This window comes from Polypterus senegalus, chromosome 5, assembly GCF_016835505.1.
Source record: "Polypterus senegalus isolate Bchr_013 chromosome 5, ASM1683550v1, whole genome shotgun sequence".
Classification (NCBI taxonomy): domain Eukaryota; kingdom Metazoa; phylum Chordata; class Cladistia; order Polypteriformes; family Polypteridae; genus Polypterus; species Polypterus senegalus.
This window is the reverse complement of record NC_053158.1, coordinates 12,987,741-13,014,422: the sequence shown is the minus strand read 5'-3', so window position 1 is coordinate 13,014,422 and position 26,682 is coordinate 12,987,741. Positions and strand designations below refer to the sequence as shown.

Sequence of the window (26,682 nt, the reverse complement as noted above, 5' to 3'; positions counted from 1 at the left end):
TTGGGAAGCCCAAAGGATGCGGAGATCTCATTTTTGGTTTTTCACTCCTGCCGGACCCTACTGTATACTAGTATACTGAATGCTCCCATAACCCTAAGTGGATTGTGTGCAGTAATATTTAAAACAGATTTATTTTATTAATGTTTCATATCTTCAACTATTTATAGTAATGCAATATTTGTCTTTATAAACTACCCCCTTAATCCCTGACCTGAGTGTGCTAATCAGCAGGATTTTTATTATTACTTGTTTTCATTTTATGTAAATACCTTTCGCCCTGAAATCATTCCCTTGACTTTTCAGATAATACTGCCCGGAATCCTCACCAGAAGAAGCGGCTTTAGCAGACAGGACCAGGTGTACTTCTATCTACCCATTCTCATTAAAGACAGCGGCGAGCCGGCACTAAGCAGCACAAACACACTCACCATCATGGTGTGCGACTGCTATCCAGATGGAATTTGCAAATCCAGTGGCGTCGAGGCCTTTGCTCTCTCCGTCGGTCTCAGTCCTGCCGCCTTTATTGTGCTGCTCACGTGCTTCATTTTACTGCTGGGTAAGTAAGATTCCAGTCTCTTTGTACTGATTTTAATTAGTATCCTCATTTTTTTTTTCCTTTGTGAAATAGCAACACTTAACCACAAGAGAAGAGAAGAAATAAACCTCCCCTAATATAATAAAATGAGCCGCATCCAATTTAGCAGGTGTCAAATGTTCAACTTAATATGCGACAGCAGAACATACAATCTGGGGACTTCAAGGTTTTTGTTTTTTGTTAGCCGCAGTGTTTTTAAATAAAAGTGAAATTAAGACAAGAGAAAGATAAATTTCAATTATGTGTGTTTTATTTTAAAGATTTAAAAGGCGTGTTTTGCTTTGGGAGCAACTTGTCATCAGTTTTTAATTCGTTGAAAAAAATGGAATAAAGTGTATACATTCAAAACAAAAGGTGCTCTTGAGATGAAAATGAATATAAAAAAGTAATACCTTTCAGTCAATTCATGTGATATATTTCATGGTTACCACTAGGTGGAGCCGTGGTCAGGACTGACTCAGCATCCTGGGTTCAAATCTTTTTATTGTGTGGTTGTAGCAATGGCCGTTTTAGTTACATGTCCCAAATACTGCATATGAAGGATGTTAGAATAGATTAGATCTTCTTCTTCTTCTTTCCGCTGCTCCCGTTAAGGGTTGCCACAGTGGATCATCCTCTTTAATATCTTTCTGTCCTCTGCATCTTGCTCTGTTACATCCATCACCTACATGTCTTCTCTCACCACATCCATAAACCTTTTCTTAGGCCTTCCTCTTTTCCTTTTCCCTGGCTGCTCTATCCTTAGTAACCTTCTCCCAATATACTCAGAATCTCTCCTCTACACATGTCCAAACCAACTCAATGTCACCTCTCTGACTTTGTCTCCCAACCGTCCAACCTGAGCTGACCCTCTAATGTCCTCATTTCTAATCCTGTCCATCCTTTTCACAGCCAATGAAAATCTTAGCATCTTTAACTTTGCTACATCCAGCTCTGTCTCCTGCTTTCTGGTCAATGCCACCGTCTCCAACCCATATAACATAGCTGGTCTCACTACCGTCCTGTAGACCTTCCGTTTCACTCTTGCTGATATCCGTCTATCACAAACTACTCCTGACACTCTTCTCCACCCACTCCACCCTGCCTTCACTCTCTTCTTCACCTCTCTTCCACAATCCCCATTACTCTGTACTGTTGATCCCAAGTATTTAAACTCATCCTTTGTCAACTCTACTCCCTCAGCCTCACCATTCCACTGACCTCCCTCTCATTTACACGCATGTATTCTGTTTTGTTCCTACTGACCTTCATTCCTCTCCTCTCTAGAGCATATCTCCACCTCTCCAGGGTTTCCTCAACCTGCTCCCTATTATCACTACAGATCACAATGTCATCAGCAAACATCACAGTCCACGGGGACTCCTGTCTAATTTCGTCTGTCAACCTGTCCATCACCATTGCAAATAAGAAAGGGCTCAGAGCTGATCCCTGATGTAATCCTACCTCCGCCTTGAATGTATCCATCACTCCTACCACAGACCTCACCACGGTCACACTTCCCTCGTACATATCCTGTACAACTTTTACGCACTTCTCTGCCACTCCCGACTTCCTCATACAGTACTACAACTCATCTTGAGGCACCCTGTCATATGCTTTCTCCAGGTCCACAAAGACGAAATGCAACATTGCATCTTTGGTGCTCTTTCATGGCATGAAACCATACTGCTGCTCACTAATCATCACCTCACTTCTTAACCTAGCTTCCACTACTCTTTTCCATAACTTCATGCTGTGGCTTATCAATTTTATCCCCCTGTAGTTACTGCAGTCCTGCACATCCCCTTTATTCTTAAATATCGGCACCAGTACACTTCTTCTCTACTCCTCAGGCATCCTCTCACTTTCCAAGATTCCATTAAACAATCTGGTTAAAAACTCCACTGCCATCTCTCCTAAACACCTCCATGCTTCCATAGATATGTCATCTGGACCAACGGCTTTTCCATTCTTCATCCTCTTCATAGCTGTCCTTACTTCTTGCTAATCCGCTGCACTTCCTGATTCAATATCTCCATATCATCCAACCTCTTCTCTCTCTCATTCTCTTCATTTATCACCCTCTCAAAGTAGTTCCATCTGCTCAACACACTCTCCTCACTTGTGAGTATGTTTCCATCTTTATCCTTTATCACCCTAACCTTCTGCACATCTTTCCCATCTTGGTCCTTCTCTGTAGCACGCCAGTCCTTTTCTCCCTCCTTAGTGTCAAACCTCTCATACAACTCATCATACACCTTTTCCTCCTTCCTCTTTCCAGATGTCACTCCAAGCAGCCTTCTTGCTGTCACCCTTACTGTATCTGCTGTAGTTTCCCAGCTGTCTGGTGACTCTTCACTACCACCCAGTGCCTGTCTCACCTCCTCCCCAAAATCAACCTTGCAGTCTTCCTTTTTCAACTTCCACCATTTGATTATTGGCTCTACCCTCACTCTCTTCCTCTTCTTGATCTCCAACGTTATCCTACAGAGCACCATCCTATGCTGCTTAACTATACTTTCCCCTGCCACCACTTTGCAGTCTTCAAACTGCTTCAGATTGACTCTTCTGCATAGGATGTAACCTACCTGTGTGCATCTTCCTCCACTCTTGTACATAACCCTATGTTCCTCCCTTTTCTTAAAATATGTATTCAGCACACCCATGTCCATCCTTTTGGCAAAATCCACTATCCTCTGACCTTCTTCATTCCTCTCTTTGACACCATATCTACCCATCACTTCATCATCTCCACTGTTCTATTCACCAACATGCCCATTGAAATCCACTCCAATCACCACTTTCTGTCCCTTGGGTACACTGTTCAGCACTTCATCCAACTCACTCCAAAAGTCTTCTTTCTCGCCCATTGCACACCCAACTTGTGGTGCATATGTACTAACAACATTATTCATCACACCTTCAGTTTCCAGCTTCATTATCATTACTCTGCCACCTCACCTCCAAAACACTTTTGACATACTGTTCCTTCAGAATAACCCCTACCCCATTTCTCCTCCCATCCACACCATGATAGAACAATTTGAATTCATCTCAAATCCACCTGGCCTTACTCCCCTTCCATTTAGCCTCTTGCACACACAATATATCAACCTTCCTTCTCTCCATCATATCTGCTACCTCTCTCCCCTTACCAGTCATACTGCCAACATTCAAAGTTCTTACCCTCAGTTCCACTCTCTTTTCTTTCCTCCTCTCCTTCTGCCTTTGGACACGTCTCTCCCTCTTCTTCTCTTTCTTCTTTTTCCTCTTCAGCCAACAGTAGTCCAATTTCCACCAGCACCCTGTTGGCTAACAGTACTGGTGGTCGTTGTTAACCCGGGGCTCAGCCGATCCAGTATGAAAATTTGTATTGTTATCCGCATATTGATTTGGCACAATTTTACACCGGATGCTCTTCCTGACATAACCCTCCCCATTTATCCAAGCTTGGGACCGGCATGAAGAAACACACTGGTTTGTGCATCCCCTGTGGCTGGGTTATTAGAATAGATAAACTGCATTAATCCCAAGGGGAAATTCAGATGCCTATAGCAGCAGAAAAATAAAATCAAGGATACAGACTTATGGGACAGAATCAATCAACCAATCAATTGATAAATAAATAAATTAATAAAAATAAACTTGACAAGTACATCAGGTGGAAACATTAACTTGCCTAATGGCAGTGGGCACAAAAGACCCCTCTAGAGGGGCTTCTTAGCACACTGTGGTGGAACGAGCCTTTGGCTAAAAGTGCTTCAAGATAGCGCCTCCTTCTATCCAGCTTGGGGTGCTAGCTCCCTCGTTGGAATAAGTTCTTTTGTAATTGCGGGGTGTTATATAACCCGAAACTATATAGATGTGATATTAAAAACCGACACCCCTCCCTTAGTGATACGGCGGTAAGAAATCACATAGGAGAAATAACTTAGCTTTCTTTAATAACGATTTACATGTGATAACAGATGAAGCCATGACAAGACTTTTCACAGAAGTGGGAGCTCGATGTATACAGTCTGCCATTTTCGTCACTGCATTGGAAGGAGTTTCAGGATCGGATGACGTTATCTCCCATCTGTCTGTCGGCTTCAAAAGTGTATCGGGCAATGTTCCAAGGTTTTATACTCTTTCTTCATGTGCACTCCCCCACTTAGGTAATCATGCCATTCCAAACAAGGAAAAGAAGATCTAATGTCATGCTGACTCTGTCACACAGAAATAGTACAATGCCCATTTTCATAGTTGTCCCTTTCTTGTCTTCTAATGCTTGCCTAGCAGTTCTAAATGATGAGTCCCTATGTGCTAAATATGGCATTGTGTTAGCTATACATGTGAGAAGTAACAGATTTATAAAATATTTTTCGTAAAGAGTACAGTGACATATTAAACCCCTGGAGGTGATGGAGGGGATTTTTTATGACGGCATCTAATTTTGCCATTGCCCTCTTTTCCACATGTGTCCAGCGTTTGCAGCATTGAAGCAGCCTTATCTAATAAGTTTGTTTAGACATTGTGCTTGTTTTGAGCTCAGGCTTCTTCCCTAGGAGACCAAAGTGTAGAACACCACACTGCCTTCTATGGACTGGTAGAACATTTCCAGCAGGTTGCTGCACACATCAAAAGGCCCCGAGTCTCCTTAGCAAGTCTAGTCTGCTCTCGCCCTTCTTGTCCAGCACCACCATGTTGTCAGACCAGTCCAGTTTACTGTTCATGTGTACCCCCTACCCCCCAGGTACTTGTAGCTCTGCACCACTTCCACATCCTACCCCCGAATGGTGACAGGCACTCCAGAAGTCCACCACCATCTTGCTTATATTAAGTTGCAGGTTGTTGTCCCTGCACCACAAGATAAAGTCCTCCAGAATATCCTTATTAATGCAGCCTATGATGGAGGAGTCATCTGAAAATCTCTGTAGATGGTATAGTGCTGGAAGTTGTTGTGTGGAGGGTAAACAAGAAGGGAGACATGATAGTTCCCTGAGATGCTCCAGATTACTCACCACCATTTCTGACATACAGTATGTATTGGATTAATTATTGATTCTGTGTTAGTCTTATGTGTGATTGTTCTCGGCTATCAACTGGAGCATTACCCAAGAGTAGATGAATAGTATGGCTGCTTAAGGCCATGTTATGTTACACAAAGTGTTCCAGGGACCTTCTTGTTATTCCCACCCATCCATTTAGCTTAAAATCCTTCTTTGTTCAGCTTGGCTCATTATTGCTAACACTCTTCAAGTTGGCACGCAACCATGGGGTGGTGATTGATGACCATCTGTCCTTTAGGGACCATGTTTCTATAATGTTTTGCTCTTGCAGATTCACTCAATACAATATCCTGAGGATCAGACCGTATCTGACTGAGTATGCAGCATAACTCCTGGTCAAGGCTTTGGTCTGAACTCTGCTGGCAGGAGCACTGGCATGTGTCACCAAGCTGCTGCAGGTGATTCAAAATGCAATGGCACATCCTGTGTTCAACCAGTTGAGGAAGACACATGTCACATCTCTTTTCAGGTCTCCACATTGGCTTCCTATAAGTTTAAATCCTTGATGCTTGCCTACAGAGTTAGCACCAATGAATATGGAGGCACTTAGGAGGTCCTATGTTCCTATTTGACCACTTAGGTGTAGTTTCATCCACAGGGGATACACTCTTCTATACAGCATTCTAATTCAAAAGAAACACAGCCTTAGAATGACAATTGTTGGTTCAGCTGCTGCCATACCACATAAATCACTCATTGCACGTTACTACAAGTCTTTAAAGCCAGTTCACCCACCTTTTGTCTCGTTCTCATCTCTGGCTGACTCTGTACCCTTTACCAGCCCCTGCTGCTCCTTTCTTTCTACAGTCGGCTCCTCTAGAAGAAGACAACTACGGCTTCCTTTAAAATGAAGAATTGAAGTTGTAATAGAGACAGCAGGGATGTTGCAGAAGAGTGCAAAGTGCTACACGTGGGCAAATGGAACATCAGTTATAAATACAAGATGGGAGACACTGAGTTACTGGAAGCGACTTCTGAGAAGGATGTAGGGGTTTATGTTGATGCAACATTTTAATCAATTAAGCAATGCACAGAAGCGTTTAGAAAGGCAAAAAAAATGTTAGGTAATATCATAAAAACTGTTGAATTTAAATCAAGGAATATTATGCTCCAAGTATATAATGCACTTGTAAGACCACATCTGGAGTATTGTGTGCAGTTCTGATCACCACGGTAGAACAAAGACAAAGCAGCAATTGAAGTTGTGCAGAGGAGAGCAACCAAGTGCATCCCAGAATGGAGGGACATGACCTTCTGAGCAGACTCAGAGAATTAAACTTGCTTAGTCTCAAGCAGAGGAGACTGCACAGGGATCTAATCCAGGGATTTAAAATCTTCAAAGGCAGATCGTGCAACATTCCTTCAGCTTACGGGTGAATCATGTACTTGAGTACATCATTGGAAATTAAGGATAAAAACCAAGATCCAGGCCCTTAATGACCTCTTGGGCGCAACCATCATCTGTGTGTCTGTCTGTAGACAAAGTGTCGACCGCGTTGAGAAGTTTAATTGTCTCGACAGTGAAATTCATGTCTCTGGTGACTCTACCAATGAAGTCAGTAGATGGATTGGGAGACCATGGGGGTTATGAGGTCCCTGGAAAGGGGTGTGTGGCGATCCTCATATCTTTGCAAAAGGACAAAGGTCCAAGTGTTTAGAGTCCTGGGGCCTCATGTATAACGCCGTGTGTAGAACTCGCACTATAACATGGCGTAAGCACAAAAGCCGAAATGTGCTTACGCACAGAAAAATCCAGATGCAGGAATCTGTGCGTACTCCAACTTCCACGTTCTTCCGCTACATAAATCCCGATCAGCGTGAAAACTAACGCTCGTGCACACGCATTATGTAACGCCCCAAATCCTCCCAGAATTACGCCTATTTGAATATGCAAATCAATATAAATCGCCCTTAAGCGCAGCCTTCTGTGAAAAGACAATGGGAAAAGCACGGGGAAAATATAAGAATTTCAGCGAATACCAAGTGGAGGCAAATGAAAAACATACTATTTGTTCAAATAAACTGTGGTATAATCAACAAAAGGAAGTTGATTGAGTGACATAGCGTGTTGGAGAAACTTGAAAGCTCACAGTCACAAAATCGCACAGTGCCGGAAATAAAAAAGAAGTCACATATCAAAGTCGCCGTGGAAAGCCGAGTTGTAAGCCCACCGTCTGAGTGTCATATGAAAGTTTATTAGGGTACAGAGAAAAAAGCCACACGGTGAGGAAAAAGCACGAAATGTCCACTTCAATCTCGACATTTCCACTTTAATCACGTAGTTTATTTTGTCATTAAAGTAGAACATCATAAAATTCATCTTAAAATTGTTTAATTAACCAGTTTCTAAAATCACATCGTAATTAAAGTAGCACGTTAAATGCTTTGTTTTGTATTTGATCTTCTATGTGCTCTATGTGTGTGAATCACTACTTGTTTCTTAAACCGGCTCTCTTCCTCCAACTGGACACAGAGTCCATTACATTCGTGATATTACAGCTCTCTGAATAACTAAAATACTGAGATGTATACGTGATGTCATTTTCATGATGATAGGAGTTAAAGTACGTTATTAAACATGTGTTTCACTTCGATGAAATAATTTATTGCAGCAGTACTCAGGGGCAGCTCTAAGCTTGTGGTGGCACTGGGTAGAGGAAGAATCGGTGGCTCCTTCGCCCGCCAATGTCAGTAAAGTATCTTATGCATGGTGGATGGCCACGTATGTTGCAGACACTGCATAGCCGCCTCGTGCTCATGACACAAGCATTTAACTTTTGCCGAAATTTGTCGCTGCGTTTTTAGCTGTGTTGTTATTTTATCTTTCTGTTTTATATTCAATATATACTGCTCAAAAGAATTAAAGGAACACTTTTTAATCAGAGTATAGCATAAAGTCAATGAAACTTATGGGATATTAATCTGGTCAGTTAAGTAGCAGAGGGGGTTGTTAATCAGTTTCAGCTGCTGTGGTGTTAATGACATTAACAACAGATGCACTAGAGGGGCAACAATGAGATGACCCCAAAACAGGAATGGTTTAACAGGTGGAGGCCACTGACATTTTCCCTCCTCATCTTTTCTGACTGTTTCTTCACTAGTTTTGCATTTGGCTACAGTCAGTGTCACTACTGGTAGCATGAGGTGATACCTGGACCCTACAGAGGTTGCACAGGTAGTCCAACTTCTCCAGGATGGCACATCAATACGTGTCATTGCCAGAAGGTTTGCTGTGTCTCCCTGCACAGTCTCAAGGGCATGGAGGAGATTCTAGGAGACAAGCAGTTACTCTAGGAGAGCTGGAGAGGGCCATAGAAGGTCCATAACCCATCAGCAGGACCAGTATCTGCTCCTTTGGGCAAGGAGGAACAGGATGAGCACTGCCAGAGCCCTACAAAATGACCTTCAGCAGGCCACTGGTGTGAATGTCTCTGACCAAACAACCAGAAAGACTTCATGACCCAAGGGCCCCATGTCCTCTAATGGGCCCTGAACCTACTGCCCAGCAGCATGCAGCTCGATTGGCATTCGCCATAGAATACCAGAATTGGCAGATGCACCACTGGTGCCCTGTGCTTTTACAGATGAGAGCAGGTTCACCCTGAGCACGTGACAGAAGTGAAAGGGTCTGGAGAAGCCATGGAGAACATTATGCTGCCTGTAACATCATTCAGCATGAGCAGTTTGGTGGTGGGTTAATGATTGTCTGGGGAGGCATATCCATGGAGGGTCACACAGACCGCTACAGGCTTGACAAAGGCACCCTTGGCTGCCATTAGGTATCAGGATGAAATCCTTGGACCCATTGTCAGACCCTATGCTGGTACAGTGGCTCCTGGTGCACGACAATTCCTGGCCTCATGTGGTGAGAGTATGCAGGCAGTTCCTGGAGGATGAAGGAATTGATACCATTGACTGGCCACCACACTTTCCTGACCTAAATCCAATAGAACACCTCTGGGACATTATGTTTTGGTCCATCCAATGCCACCAGGTTGCACCTCAGACTGTCCAGGAGCTCAGTGATGCCGTGGTCCAGATCTGGGAGGAGATCCCCCACAACACCATCTGTCATCTCATTAGAAGCATGCACCGATGTTGTCAGGCATGTATACAAGAACACAGGGGCCATACAAAGTGCTGCGTACAATTTTGAGTTGCTGCAATTAAATTTTGGCAAAACGGGCTAGCCTGCCACATACTTTTTCACTCTGATTTTTGGGGTCTTTGAATTCAGGGCTCTGTAGGTTGATCATTTTCATTTCCATCAAACATGTGGCATCCTTTCGTTCCTAACACATTACCCAGTCTATATCAGCATAGATATCCAGGAGGATTTCTTTTTCTCATTGAGATCTGATGTGTTTTCAAAGTGTTCCTTTAATTTTTTTGAGCAGTTTATATTGGCGTAGCCGTCACTGCAGTCAGTGCTTTTCTTTCCCCAAGTAACCGATCGCCATACAATCAGCTCTGTAATAGACGTTAAGCCATCTGTAAGCTTAGCGCCGATTCTTCAAAACGTTTAAAGAACATTGAAATATCTTCGTAGTACATGTTTAATTATTCTATCCTTAAAGACACTCCCAGTGAAGAATATAGATTATTTAAATTAAGATAAAGTTTTATCTGTATAATTTAATAAACATATTTTGCTGCATTTCACCTTAAAAATGATATCGTCATCATATGTAAATACGCGCTTTATAAAGTGGCTCAGGTTGTGCGATATTATAACTGTACTGCAAGTTTACAGTGGTGATTGTACTTATAAGTACAAACAGTTCTACAAGGAGCACTTGATTGGCTGCATTTAAAGTTCTTGGGATGAAACTGTTTTGAACCGCGAGGTCCGTACAGGAAAGCCTTTAAAACGTTTTGCCATGGCAGAGACAGCGTGTGCTTCATGCCGTATACCGATAATTCTCTTTCCGATCAGCTGCTGCTGTGATTCACACTCAGATACAGTGATATAAATACTCCGAGTCGTGCAGTGAGAGTAATATGGAAAAAGATGATCCGCTGTGGCAACTCCTAACGGGAGGAGCTGAAAGAAGAAGAAGAAGAAGAAGAAGAAGTTAGAGTAACAACGCTAAAGCAGTTATGGTATTTGGAATACTATGGCTGTTCCCTGGACCATTATATTGTTACAAGTTAATTACAATCAGATGCATTACATTAATAAACAATATGCGGTTAGTTTCTGTGTATTTATAAAGCCGCGTCATGAAAATAATGAGTAATCACACAATAACAGTACCATTGCTTTGACGCTGGGTGCCGCCAGTTTGCAAAACCAAGCGGAGAACTTGCGTACGACAAGACATGAGGTACCGTGGAAAAGTGCGTGGCTTTACGCCAAGTGTAGGTTTTATACATCGCGATTTGAACGTGGAAAAGTTCTTACGCAACATTTCTGTGCGTACGCACCGTTTATACATGAGGCCCCTGGTGCTTCCTGCTTTGCTATATTGTTGCAAGACATGGACGCTATCCAGTGACCTGGACGAAGACTGGACTCCTTAAGTACTGTGTCTCTTTGGAGAATCTTTGGGCGACTTTGTGTTGAATGAGCGGTTGCTCACAGAGTCCCGAACGAGGCACAGTACCTGCATTGTGAGGGAGTGTTAGTTACGGCACTATGGCCATGTGGTGCGTTTCCCAAATGGTAATCTGTCTCATAGGCTCCTCATTGTTGAGGACCCAAGCAGTTGCACCAGACCAAGAGGACGTCCATGTAATACCTGGCTACGGTAGATGGATGGCCATTTCCGGAGTGTGAGACTGGACCACAAGTATGCCCGGGCAGTTGCCAACCAGGATCCCGAGCTGTTTCGCTGTGTGGCGGGTGCATCAACGCGCTGTACCAGTGCATACTTCCCAATCTGACCTGACCTGGCATTAAAAACTAAAGCCTGGAAGCTCTTCTTTACAAAAAGAATTGTGGGACTCTTGAACAAACAACTGAGACATGAAGTTCAAGCAGAAAAATGACAACCTTTAAGAGGTATCTGGATGAGATATTGGGACAGTTTAGCTATTAGCTAAGCAAGTGGGCTTGATGGCCTGAACGGTCTCCTCTTGTTTGTCAAATGTATTGTGCTCTCCTATTCTTCTCCTCTTTAGCATGCATTTGACCTAAGGCTATAGTACTGAATTAAGTATGAGTGCAGTTCCTGCAAGTTCCAAGATAAAAGTTCTGCTTGCTCAGTCCTCTCCTGCCTGTCTTTTGTGTAACTCAGCAGCCCAGACGTGACAAGTGGTACCAGAAGTGGGGAGTTGCACAAATGGATACTCATCAGCATGCCACTCAACAGCGTAGGATGCTCCTTTACCAGTTGGGGACATGTTATATAGGCAGTCTGGACAGGACAAAAGATGAGTGAACAGTCTTTAAAGACACAAAATAACGTGTGATGAGTGCTTTATGCAGTGTGGCAGCAGCTGAATCGACATTTGGCATTCACAGGCTGTGTTTCATTAGAATGCTGTACAGAAATATGTTTTCTCTATGGCTGAGGCTGAACTAGCGGATGAAACAAAGCACAAACATTCAGTATATGTACATACTGTGGAGGCGGTAAGTATGGACCAGGAGAACCAAAGAAAATTTGGGGTGCCACTAGGGATGGGTACCGGTGTCCGGTGCCATTGTGGAACCGGTGCTGACATGAACGGTAGTAACCAGACCGAAAAGCAGCGCACAATTCGGTGCTTCATTTCGGTGCTTTTTTCCCTGAGAAATCTAGCCAATCACTTCCTTTCCAAGGATAGTAGGCGGGCCCAGGTATGTACGGGTTTTTTTTTAGAGCAGAGCTAAAATGCCGAAGCGCAGTCGAGAGTGTGGCTGTACTTCACAGCAAAAGATATAAACTCAGCAGCCTGCAACAAATGCTTAAAGGTAATAATGTGCAAAGGAGGTAACACCTCAAATCTAATGAAACACATGGCGTCGCATGGCGTTTTTTTAAAAGCCGAAAAATGCACCGCATTTGATAACTTGCAGCAAGACATCACACCGAGCACATCTACTGCGGGTGTGGTGCCTGTTCTCGGAGTTAGCAACATCCAAGAACCCGAGGAGGAGAGTCCGCCCCTAGCCCTGCCAGTGTAGCAGAAATGATAACTGATGATGATGATGGCAGCAGCACCCGTTCTTCTCTGGTTGAGTAGCTTAATGTTGTTCGTGCAATTTACGTTGAGTCGGCTAACCACGTTATTACATTAATGCATGTAAGGTGAAATAGCAAACACCGTCGTAGTTACATGCGGCTGTCTTCCTGTTTGATGGCAGATACTCCCTTTACCCTGGCCAAAAAGGCTAAAATAACGAAAGAAAAAGTGGACGAAATTCATAGGGCAGTGACAAAATTTATAGTCAAAGATCTCCATCCATTTTCAACGGTGGAGTCACCATCATTCAGGTGAAAAATGTTGTATTACTCTTACATAAAAAAAAATAGACTGTATAATACTGTAAAGGTTAATATGTTCATAGCTGCTTAGCTTTGTAAGTCTTCTCTAAATATTATAAGTAAACTATATTTGAATAAAAGGTGAGCTATATGTTTTTATTTTTTATCTGGAAGAAAAAAATTAATGAAAATTCAAATGTATTTTCTGTTTATTCTGGGAACTGGTTTATATGTTTTATTTATGTGTCCCAGCGTCATCAACGCCTTCTGAAAGAGTTTTCTCTTGTGCTGGGCATGCCATCAGCCAAGAGCGATGCCGTATAGCTCCAGAAAAGGCTAATATGATTATCTTCTTGCAAAAAAACTGCTAAACATCACAGGTTTCATGACAAAGTTTGTGTTTTCAATTGTTTAAGCACTGGTTCCAACCAAAGAAGTTATGTTTTATTGACAGAAAGGGCTAGGTTTGTTATAATTTTGTTTAAAAAAAATTACTGGGAAAAATAAAAACGCAAGAGGTTTTTGGACGAAGTTTGTGTTCTTTATTTTTTAAGCACCGGTTCGAGCACCGTTTAAGCACCGGCACCATTTCAAAAGTACCGTTTTGGCACCAGTATCGGATAAAACCTAAACGATACCCATCCCTAGGTGCCACCCTGTTTAGTGCAATTGTCTAAAAAAACAGAAAAAAATGAGCATAATAACTACTTTTTTAGCCTTGATGGCTTTTCAATTAGCTTTCTCAAGCAGGTCTGTTTGAGGAAGCTTATGCATGCAGGACAAAGTTCCGTTAACTGAGCCGCCATCCTCCATGATCCCTCAGCTTTATACCATCCCAACCTTAAGGGACATGGCTTTCCTGAATATGGGGCATGGCTGAGTTGCCCTCCATGGGCAGTTTATCTGAACTAGGCAAGAGAAAAGAGATGATTAGCTTTGTTATCCCATCTTGTCCCGCCGGGTTATTGCGTACCTTGTCCAAGCCTGGAATAATCCCCCCAAAACACAAATAAAAAGTATGAGCTTGAAGAAGAGAACTGCTGCTGTTAATCACAGAATTGTAGGCAGATTTAAGATGTGGTCACACCTGATTAGCTTTATATTTAACTGTACATAAGCTCTTATATATAAAATAGTTTTCTGTTGTCTATTGATTAAATTAATATAAAATGTGAAATCCCACATTTCAGATCTAAGATGCTTACTACCCAAAGTACCCTGTACTGCTCTCTGTTGAACTGAACATCCTTTCCATGTTGTTTCAAGCTTGGCTTCAACCCCTTAAATTAACTAAGACCGAGTCTGTGTCAACAATTTTGTCCAAAAACTTATCAACTAAACTGTTGTTAACCCTGTTATAATCCGTCGAGTGTCAATTTTTTTTCTCTTACATGAATTACTGATGAAGATGGAAGACATATGTTACTTGATTTTCTTTTGCAAGAGTAATTTTCTGTCTTGGAATGAGCACTTGGCACGACAGATTTTCTGTAAGATGTCCAAAAATCATTTTGGAAAAATGACACAGAATTAACAGAAAAAAATTTCATGCCTTCATTTTGAGGAGGAAAGAGAATTAGATGTACACATTCATCTCTTGGCATTTACAGTTCCCCTATTAATCCAAAAGGTCACACATCTTTGTTCATTCCAGTTACCCTTCTAAATATGAAACCTGCTTAACTTGGTGGGGGTCATTGGGGGCCATCGGTGTTCTAAGATATGGCTCTAGTAATTTAATTTACTTGAACTTTCAGTAATTCATTATGGGGACTTAGTGAAGTAATGTCTAATCTGGCACACCAGAGACTGGCCAGGTCTTGCATGCTGGTCAGACATTCATCCATCCATTATCCAACCTGCTATATCCTCACTACAGGGCCACGGGGGTCTGCTGGAGCCAATTCCAGCCAACACAGGGCGCAATGCAGGGAATAAATCCCAGGGCAGGGTGCCAGCCCACTACAGGGCACACACACACACACACACTAAGGACAATTTAGGATTGCCAATGCACCTAAAAAATATTTGAACGGTCTTTGGGAGGAAATCAACACAGACATGGGAAGAACATGCAAACTCCATGCTGCCACCATGCCGCCCCTGGTCAGACATGTAAATATGAATTTCAGGTAGCAAAAAATATTTGAGGTTGAACTCAAATTTGCATACCTGAGCATCAGTCAAGGCCTTGTGCTTGAATGGTGTGATGATCTATAAAGCCATGATGTGTGTGTGGATTATTTTCTTGGTTTACCGGTGGAACATTTCACAGGACTATTATTATCAAATTCTTCCATGTGAAGCCTGAAAACCACGAGGACTGATTGAGATCATTTATGTTAAGTAGAATGCCTAGAGGGGGCTGGGTGGTCTTGTAGCCTTGGAACCCCTGCAGATTTTGTTTTTTTCTCCAGCCGTCTGGAGTTTTTTTTTGTTTGTTTTTTCTGTTCTCCCTGGCCATCGGACCTTACTTTTAATCTATGTTATTTAGCATTGCCTAGTTTTATATGTACTTTGTTTTGTCTTTTTTTCTTTCTTCATCCTGTAAAGCACTTTGAGTGACATCACTTGTATGAAAATGTGCTATAGAAATAAATGTTGCGGTTTAATACATTTATTTCTATAGCACACTATTATACAATAATGTAGCTCAAAGTGCTTTCTTTACAAGATGTCACAGAGAAAGTTACAATTAAGTTTAAGCAATAATATTAAAGAATAAAGTAAGTAACAAAATAAAACAAGGTAAGGTCAAACGGACAGGAGCACAGAAAAAACACAAACAATAACAAAAAACAAAAACAGTTAGGCTGGAAAAAAAACAAACAAAATCTGCAGGGGTTCCAAGGCCAAAAGACCATCCCACCCACAATGAGCATTCTACCAATCGTAAATGTTCCTAAACCAGCCCTCTTTGTTTTCACACTTCACACGATAGGATTGTGATGAAGTTGGTCTCCTGGACAAATGAGATACCCACCTTCATTTTTTGAAAATGGGGGGCTGCAAGGTGCCTTGATCAGGTAAGTGGTGGTGGTGCAGATTGCCTCCACAGAAGAACTGGAAAAGACAGCAGAGAATAGTAGAGATTAGTACAGATTGCAATTTCCAGAAAAATATGATAATACTATACCCATATAGCCTATCAGGAATACAACTGAAATGTAGCTACGAACAAGCCATATTGAAATAATGGGGTTTTAGCCATTTTATAAAATATTCCACAGTATTAGCCTGACATATTTCTATTTGTAAAGTATTCAAGATTTTAGGCCACCTCACCACTTTTTTTAAGCTTGACTCTTGGAATTATAAGCAGACCACCATTTGAAGATGTAAGGAGTGTAGGGGGACAGGAATTCCAAAATAAAGGACGGGACGAGATTATTTAATGCTTTATAAACCATTAGTAGTATTTTGAAGTCAATTCCTCTTTAAGGTCCTCACTGCTGCTCTCCACACCCTGCACTTCTGCCCCATCTTAAGCCCTAGCCCTGTCACTCCCCTCCTAGGAGGTGTGCACACACACTTGACAAGTAGAAACCTCTCCTTCCAGCCCTCCCATTCCCTCAGACAAGTTTAGAAAGTGTTTGCCTTACACGTCACAATATTAATTGCTGCAATAATTATACACTCATTAGCGCCTTAAGTAGTTGCTTATTTAGATTCAAAATGGTGACTTTTTTGGGCCAGGAATTTAACTTGCATATTTTATGTTTTCTTGTTCATTTTAATAATTATTCTTCAAGTTTTTTTTTTTTTCTCATGTCTGCGTCGGGTGGCACGGTGGCGCAGTGCTGCCTTGCAGTAAGGAGACCTGGGTTTGCTTTCCGATTCCTCCCTGCGTGGGGTTTGCATGTTCTCCCTGTGTCTGTGTGGGTTTCCTCCAGGTGCTCCGGTTTCCTCCCACAGTCCAAAGACATGCAGGTTAGGTGCATTGGCGATCCTAAATTGTCCCGTGTGTGTGTGCTTGGTGTGTGTGTATGTGTGTACCCTACCTTGCACCCTGTGTTGGCTGGGATTGACTCCAGCAGACCCCGTGACCCTGTAGTTAGGATATTGCGGGTAGGATAAAGGACGGATGGATGTATGTGTCAGTTTTTCATTGCTGCTGTGATTTCTTCCAACAATCCAAGAAATGCTGGTTAGAAAGACTGGTGATGCTTGATGTGTTCCTGCCTTATGCCCAATGCTTGCTTGGAGAAGCTCCAGCTGCCCTGAGATGCCAGTCAGGATGAATAGATGTAGAAAATAGAAGAATGGAAGAGTGAATAATATTGAACCTGACTCTCCACTCAGTGATTTCAGTTGAGGAAACCTCAGAAACATCAACGAAGTAAATGAATAAATGACTGACTGGTGAGCAGAATCACGCAGCTTTATGAGAGAGCCTAAAAGAGTCAGAAAATACTGGTGGCACTACTTGATTGGATGGAATAATAAGTTTGAGAAACTGATGCAAGACTGGAGGCAAGAAGATGTAAAAAAACATTAAGTGTTGCATTTTTGAACTGCCATATAAGTTGGGGTCTGATTTTATGACCGATTTTTCGGGTGTCAAGACCCGACTTATACGTAAGTATATACGGTAATTATGTTAATCATAGCAAGCCTAGAACCTGATACATTCTCCCAATCAATTAAGATACACATTCACTTGTGATTGGATGAATCAACAAATAAATATACAGAGGTGTCGAGAAACAAACAGCAGTGCCCTATGAGCTTGACCATCAAAATCCCTAATTTTCCACCACAAAAGTGATGGAGGCCTCCTCTCAATGCTATCACTTTTCAGTAGCGAGGCACAGTGACTTTGACACATGTTATAAATGTTTGAGTAGGTGGTTATGTTTATTTACTGTATATTTTAATAATGAGTGACTGACAAAGCAGTGGCCAGCCATGTCACAGTGCTTGAGGCCAATATTGTATTCTTTGTTAGAGTGTTTTCTTTTTTTTTTTTATTAGATTGTAATCATTCCATACAAATCAATCAATTTTTACAAAAAGTACAATTGAGAACAAGTCGACCCCCACCCCTGAGAGAAAGAACATGGGAAAGAGTTAGAGTGTTTTCTATATGGACATTTTGCTTCATTCTGTGTTCATGTAGGAATTTGAGGTTCCTCCAAAAGTATATGAAGATGGCTTGGTGCACACCTTGTGATGAACTGGAAATGCATCAGGATATGCCCAGGCTGCTCATGATCCAGATTAGTAGCTTGAAAAGAGGAGAGATTAATGTTAGTTTTCCAGTGGCATAGTTGAAACTTCAAACTCAATTCATCATATGAATTCATTGGATAATTTTGTATGATTAGTGTGATATCCAAGGTGTTTCAAAGTCAGCCTGCACCCACCATCCTTTGTTCAAATCTCAAACACTCGGTCATTGTATTGAATTTGCATTTTTTTCTAGTGTTTCTATGGGTTTTTCTCATACATCCCAAAATATCTCAGTGAACTGACAATTCTAAATTTGTCACACTGTGTGTGTGTACATCCACGTACGTCTATGTGCCCTGAAGTTGATCGTTACCATATTGAGGGCAGATTCCTGCCTTGTGCCCAGTGCTACCAGCATGGGCTCTGGCCTACACAATCCTAAAGGACTTTAAGAATGGTGTTATATTATAAGTTTGATATTCCCTTATACCAATATTGGTATTTCTATAAATGTCAAATGCAAATTTTCCACAGATAAAAATATTTCAACATGTTAGTTAAAAAATGTTCTTCTATAAAACATGACAAAAATCCTCTGAATTGTCTACAAGTATACAATTAATTCTTTTTAAACCTTCAAATTTTGTATTGCAGTCACAGTCTTTCTTTTAATGGCTTTAAAACTACATAAGAAGATGGTCAGGTCCAAGAAATGGGAAGACGTCACCGAGAATGTGGGACGATATGACGATGAAGGAGGTGGGGAAGAGGACACAAACGCTTTTGATGTGGTTACTTTAAGGTCTCATACCGCAAGAAGAGAACGTAACTCACTAAAAGAAAAGAAGGCCAAAATTCGGATGTCTATACGGCAGTCGCTGAACATTGGACCAGATGATGATGTTTTCAGGGAATTTATTTTGGATAGACTTTATGAGGCAGACACTGATCCCTGTGTGCCGCCATATGACTGTTTACATATCTATGCTTTTGAAGGAGAAAATTCCATAGCTGGATCCTTAAGTTCTTTGGAATCTTTGACATCTTTCTCTGATAAAAACAAAGAATAACACAGAGCTGTGTCATCAGTTAATTAGAAAAATAATTGGGAGAATAAGAAAAAAGAAAAAAAAAAACCACTGTTCTGGGATATGAAAGCAAAATATACCAATTTAGGGTCAAATATAATTATATACTATATATATATATATATATATATATATACAGTATATATATATATATATATATATATATATATATATATATATATGTTTTATATAACATGTATATAAATGGTGAGTCAAAATTATGTTAACACTATCGGTACTGCTATGTATATACATATATATATAATTTTTGTGGACAATTTATGTGCGACATATGGTACATGTGTTGAACATGATGGGGAACAGGTTGAAACATTCCTGTATATTATCTTACACATATGAAGTATGTATCTACTAGCCATTCCCCGTGGCTTTGCCCACGTATTAGTAAAACAAGACAGTGAGGAGGACCCCGCCCAGCTCTCTACTCCTGACGTCACTCTTTCCCGTCCCCTCCGCCCGCAGCCTCTGTCTCGGATGAGCGTGAATATATCACTCCTGCAAGTGAACTATGATACTTAGCGCAATGAGAGAAGTCACAAAATCAACTGGAATGTTCAAGCAAATAATAGAAAAAAAAGATCTAAATCCATTAAGTAGTTCTCTCGTTCGCTAACTAAGCAGAGTTAAGATTACGCCCGAGGAAGACGCTTGTGTGAGGAGGGCCCCGCCCCCTTCCTGCAGCCCAATGAGTCTCACTCGGATTCATGCTAATAAATCGGTACCACAAGCGAACTATGATACTTAGCACGATGAGAAAGTCGCAAAATCAATGGAATGTTCAAGCAAACTTTTGAAAAAAACCCGATCTAAACGTTTCTCTCGTTAAAATCAGACAGACATACAAACGGGGTCTAAAATCTATAAGAAATTTTGCACTTGGACCACAACATTTTTAAAGCCGTATCTTAGTGAGCACCTAAGGGCCAAGGGTAACCCTACATTCCAAATTTCAAGTCCCTAGTCCTGAGTGAGTGATAGGTGAGAGATATATATGCACGTAGTGGTCATATGTGCATGGAAACCAGCATACAGAACAGGTAATAAATGAGTAGGTATTAAGTTCACATATTCCTTTAATAGTGAGCATTAGTGGTGACCATCACAAAAATAATCAACCAAACTTCACACCTGTATACGTGTATATTCAGGTTGTTCACAAATGATTGTCCTGATTAAAAGATAAGTTCGGTATTTTTCAAGTTTAAGTTATTTCTTCATAATCTTGGTATATATTAGGTTTTCACATGGGTAACACTTTACGTACTACAAAAATGCATCTATTCCTCATTTACACTTATGTAACAAGACCTTAACATGCACTTCTTTAGGTCTTCATAACGCTTACAAAGCATCAGTAAAATGTTTCTTCATCCCTACAATGTAAGCTACTAATAAAATGTCACTTTCGAGTGGTGTAAGGTGGCTCATCTGAGAACCATACCTACTAATATTATATTAGTGAATGATTCATATTAACAAGTCATTTTACCATCAAGTCATAAATGAATAACCTATCTACTTATCTAATATATAAACATCTATGTGTGGAAGTGTGTGTGTCTGTCTGTCCAGTCTGGAAGTGTGATGCTACAGCATAAGGATCAAAGAGCCAGGAAGGCAGCCCTAAGTTAACAAGTCAGAAGAAGAAAGAAGTACGAGGCTACAGCATGAAGCTGAAAGAAAGAGACACAGTCATCAAAATGAAACTGCCAAAGAAAGACAAATGAGAGACATACTCACTTAGCCGCTGATAGACCAGGGGGGTCGAAAACATCAACAAAACAAAACCTCTGAGGAGAGAGAAACTCACTTAGTCGCTGATAGATAAGGGGGGCGAGCACATCCGCGAAACGAAACCTCCGAGGAGTAAGAAATTCACTTAGTCACTGATAGACAAGGGGGGGTGAGCACGTCCCCGATATGAAACCTCAGAGAAGAGAGAAACTCACTTAATCGCTGATAGACAAGGGGGGCGAGCACATCCGCGAAACGAAACCTCCGAGGAGTAAGAAATTCACTTAGTCGCTGATAGACAAGGGGGGATGAGCATGTCCCCGATATGAAACCTCAGAGAAGAGAGAAAATCACTTAATCGCTGATATACAAGGGGGGCGAGCACGTCCGTGATACAAAACCTCCGAGGAGAGAGAAACTCATTTAATCACTGACAGACAAGGTGGGCGAGCACGTCTGCAAAATGAAACTTCCAAGGAGAGAGAAACTCATTTAGTCGCTGATAGACTAGGACGGCGAGCATGTCCACTAAACGAAACCTCAGAGGAGAGAGAAACTCACTTAGTCGCTGATAGACAAGGTGGGCGAGCACGTCCGCGATACAAAACCTCCGAGGAGAGAGAAACTCACTTAATCGCTGACAGACAAGGTGGGTGAGCACGTCCGCAAAAAGAAACTTCCAAGGAGAGAGAAACTCATTTAGTCGCTGATAGACAAGGGGGGGCAAACACGTCCGTGAAACGAAACCTCTGAGGAGAGAGAAACTCACTTAATCGCTGATAGACAAGGTGGGCGAGCACGTCCGCGATATAAAACCTCAGAGGAGAGAGAAACTCACTTAATCGCTGACAGACAAGGTGGGCGAGCACGTCCGTGAAACAAAACCTCAGAGGAGAGAGAAACTCATTTAGTCACTGATAGACAAGGGGGGGCTAGCACGTCCGTGAAACAAAACCTCTGAGGAGAGAGAAACTCACTTAATCGCTGATAGACAAGGTGGGCGAGCACGTCCATGAAACAAAACCTCAGAGGAGAGAGAAACTCACTTAGTCGCTGATAGACAAGGTGGGCGAGTACGTCCACAAAACGAAACTTCTGAGGAGAGAGAAACTCACTTAGACGCTGATAGACAAGGGGGCAAGCATGTCCATGAAATGAAACTGCCGACCGGAGCCTGGGTTTTTTACAGCATGAGTTTACACCTCTAGTCTTTTATAAGTGTCATGAAGACCAACAACCTTTGTTAAGGTCATGTTGCATAGCAGTAAATAAGTAATAGATACATTTTTGCAGTAACTAAACTAAAGTGTTGCCAACAATATCTTTGCAAGATAACAAAATATGTTTCCATATAACAACAACATTTATTTCTGTAGCACATTTTCATACAAATAATGTAGCTCAAAGTGTGCTTTACAATATGAAGAAAGAAAAAAGAAAAATATAAAAATAAGATTAGGCAAATCTAAGTAACAAAGAATAAAGTAAGGTCCGATAGTGAATGAGTAAGCGATGTAGAGAATGTAAGCAATCTTGTGTGATTATTGTCTTGTTGTTCAAATCACATTTGAGTTTCGACATTCGAGGACAATAACAATGCTTGACGATGACTTTCTGAGGTGAATCCAACAAACATAGACCTGAAAGGAGAAAGATGAGCTACGAAGGGAAATGCATAGCCAATTGCTTTTCGAAATGGCTGAATCTCACAAAAGTGTTTTTGCTTTTATCCTGTTTTTTTCTGATCTTAAAATGAAATGGATATGCTGTTTTAAGTTTTAAGACTTTTTTCACATTGGGACCCCGGTATTCATGAATTCCATTATAAACTGCAAGAGTAGGTTAGTTGTTTTTTAAAATTCATAAAATGCACTTCACTTTAGAACACAATTAATGTATACCAGGAGGGTGAAGAAATCAGTTCGACTTGAAAAATACCACACTTATCCTTTGAAGTATACCATCATTTTTTTTTGTTGAAAATCTAACCCACACCTTCTTCTAAATTGTCCCCTTGTGAGCGGGACAGTTGGTGTTTGCATACATGGGCTCTGTTATAGACTGGCACACTCTCCGGAGATAAGCAACAGTCTACTGTTACTCTGAATTGGACTGAACGTTTCTGAGATTCTTATGTTAGATATTCCTTTAGTTTGGTCTGTGTGTAGTTAATTCATAGTTCATCTCTGAAAAAAAGTGATTTGGCTTGCAGAAAAAAAAAATGTGTGTTTTGTGTTTTGACAAATTCTGGGAAGAATCCATGGAGGAATATTTCAAAGCTAAATAAATAAATAGATGTGAAAAAACAAATACATTGTGAAATGGGACAATAAATATATAAAATTAAAGGTGTCATGAAATATGTTTATGCTGCTTATTTGTTTATGTATTTAGTTTTTACTTTCTTTATTGATTTCAGTGACAGCACATGTGAAATGAAAACTGTCATTTTCCCCCATCAAAGTTGAGAGGGTGGGCCCTAGAGAGTACTAAGTTTTGATTGGTGAATCGTTGGTAGGAGGAGCCCATACAGTCATAGCTTTGGACATGCCCTTTGAGTCACAGGATTCTCAAGGTGAGCAAAGCGCATGCTCAATGCCGTGACTGTGCACGTCCATGGTGGACATGAGTGCAGGAATAAGTCAGCCGCTATTTCGATTCAGGAAACCGTGAATTCATCATCATCCTCCTCCCAGGAGTCTGTACCTGGTGGGTGATGGCTGCCTACAGATTGAGTCTTTGATGACCAAAGATAAATAATTTAGGCTCACACTTCATGATGATTCACCAATCACAACAGAGCCCTCATTAGAGCCCACCCCCTCGGCTGTGACGGGTGAAAATGACAGTCCAAGCCCCAATTTGTGTTCACAAATAAATAAAATACAGAAAAGAAATAAGAAGAAAATATATATTTTGGGACAGATTTAATTATTCTCATCTATCTTTGTGTTCTTATTTAAAATTTTTCACATTTCACAATACTTTTGTTTGTTTGCATATTGATTTATTTAATGTCTGAAATATTTCTCCATAAAACTCCAACTGATGTCAAGTTAATTGTGTCATAAAATACTGAAATGTTCTTTATTATTTTCTGCTTTTGACCAAAGCAGCTTGCAATTAGCTGTAATTAAAACATTACCACGCACTATAAGTAGAGAATTAACTTATGAACTCCTAGCCCCTCTCTATCTCTCTCTGTCTCTTTTTCTTTATAAATATTATATTGTATACACAGCATATATATATATATATAGAGGTCCAGATCTAGTTATGCAATTATGAAAAGGCCAACACATCGCACCGGCTGTTTGACTGACAACCATTTCCCTGCCATTTTGGAATGCAAGGCAGATGTTGCCATCTATCTGCAACAAAAAGAATTTTTTGTGAATTCTCTATGTAATAAACTTAATAAATGATAGCGTAATGAAAATTGCATAATTAGATCTGGACCACCCTATATATATATATATATATATATATATATATATATATATATATGATATCTTACGGAAAATGTTGTAAGATTTCAAATTCTGAACAAATGAGAGCTGTTATTTTTACTTTAAACAGGATATACTTACTTCTATACATTCCTGCATTCAATATGTACACAGTTTGTGCAATTTAGCAGGTTCCCTATATAAAATTCTAGTTTGAGAGTTTGAAATACAAAACAAGCAAATGCAAATTCAACTAACAAGTCTTCCTCAGGACCAGAAAAGAAGTTGCTTTTATGTATTTATTTTTTTTTATTTAAACTTATTTTTGAAAGTATACTGTATATTTCCTATTTGTAATTTATTTTTGTAGTTTGTCTTGTGAATTATCATTATGCTTTTCTGTTTTATCATTTCTGTACACTATTTTATCTAACCATAGTCAACAGTGAACTAATATTTTATACTGCTGAATTCACCAGGACAAGTGAATGGAACATGAGAATAAGATGAGATATTAAATTAATTCTTATTACATTACTATCATGTTGTTTTTTGCTCTTGTTTTTATATATACAATACTACATGTGAAAAAAAAAAATAGGTTGTCTAAAAGTGTTGTGCTAACCATGGACCGCTGACCTTGAGAAGAAAATTTGACCATTAATTTTTGTATGTGTATGTATATATATATATATATATATATATATATATAAACATACAAAATATTGTGAACACCAGGGGTCACTGTTGCCTCGTTAGACCCAACAGACAGACGCTGACACCGGGTAAAAGCACTAAGAAGTATTCTATTTAATTATTTCTTCTTTTCCAGTGCCTCCAAAGCACCCTACCAAAACAAACAGGGAATAACTATAATAATAATAATACAATAATTAAACAATTCTCTCCTCCCAGAAGCTTCCCTCCCAACTCCAGCTCACTTGCTGGGTTTCCACTAGTCCTTTATATAGTCCTTGACCCAGTAGTGCTTCTGTCCTTCCTTTCATGTGATTCACCAGCACTTCTGGGTCAGATGGAGACTTGTATTTTCTTCAGCCCGGAAGTATTTCTGTCCTTACGTCCGGGTTGAGCTGCCGGCCGTCCATCACTATGTATATATGTAATATATGTAATTACTCCGATCTCCAAATAAACGGACCACACACATTGGCGCAGCATAAAGGGGCTTTGTCACTGATGTTGACGTCTGAGGTTCGATCCCCGTGAGAGGTGCAGTGGAGTGTGTATGCCTGATGAGACCAATTAAGGGCGAAACACGTGTTGTGTACTCTTTGCATTATTTGACAGTAAACTATGTAACATTCTATGATCAGCTTCTCGCAACTGAGAGGGCGTGGCGGATGTTTGCCGACTGGCAGACCAACCACATGCATTACATAGCTTCTATGCTCTGTTTCCGTGGTCCCCAAAGCCATCAGGGCGGTCACCCCCTCATGCTCTGGAGGAGGTGCAATCCCTCCTCCTGTCTTCCTGGGAATCCCGGCTGGATAGCACCCCCAGCCACTCGCCACAAAGCTAAATTGACCACCACAGGCTAGTTATTCTGGACCCCTAATCATCCCATGTCTCAAACTGGCTATCTCTCTGACCACTTCTTCACTTAATAGTTGATCTATGGTGAGCTTCCTGGCACAGAAATGGCTGCCGTTGCATCATCCAGGTGGGTGCTAAACATCAGTGGTGTTGAAGTAGTGCCCCACTCACTGAAGTGCTTTGAGAAGTGAGAAAACTGCTATATAAATGTAAAGAATTATTATTATTATTATTATTATTATTATTGTTATTATTTGTGAAGCCACCAGTGGGTGTACAGCCACCCTAACCTGGACACACATAGGCAAGACACAGGTTCAGACTCAACATCCAGTTTATTTACAGTTTAAAGTGCACAAAATACCAATACCACAACCGCCAGTCCATACGCCTCCACTCCTCCTCCTCCTCCTTCTCCTCCTCCTCCTCCTCCTCCTCCTCCTCCTCCTCAGGCTTTGTCTTCTTCCTCCCGACTCTGGCTCCTCGAATGGAGTGAGGTGGCTCCTCTTATTCAGGTCCCGGCAGTGTTTCAAGTGGCTCATAACTATTATCTGGATTCAGTCCCAGGTTCCCAGGAGGTCCTCTATAGGGCTCTGCAGCTCCCCCTGGCGGCCCCCATGGAACCCA

The 26,682-nt window shown here is 41.0% G+C and overlaps 1 protein-coding gene across 1 annotated transcript; it reads left to right on the top strand.

Annotated features, from left to right (window-relative positions):
- Positions 1 to 307: 307 nt before the first annotated feature.
- LOC120530142 (cadherin-19-like) lies at positions 308 to 19,379 on the top strand. The gene is made up of 2 exons (XM_039754345.1): positions 308 to 556; positions 18,864 to 19,379. Exons 1-2 carry the CDS (start codon positions 433 to 435, stop codon positions 19,277 to 19,279), a joined length of 540 nt encoding a protein of 179 aa, XP_039610279.1. The 5' UTR covers positions 308 to 432; the 3' UTR covers positions 19,280 to 19,379.
- The last annotated feature ends 7,303 nt before the right edge of the window (positions 19,380 to 26,682 follow it).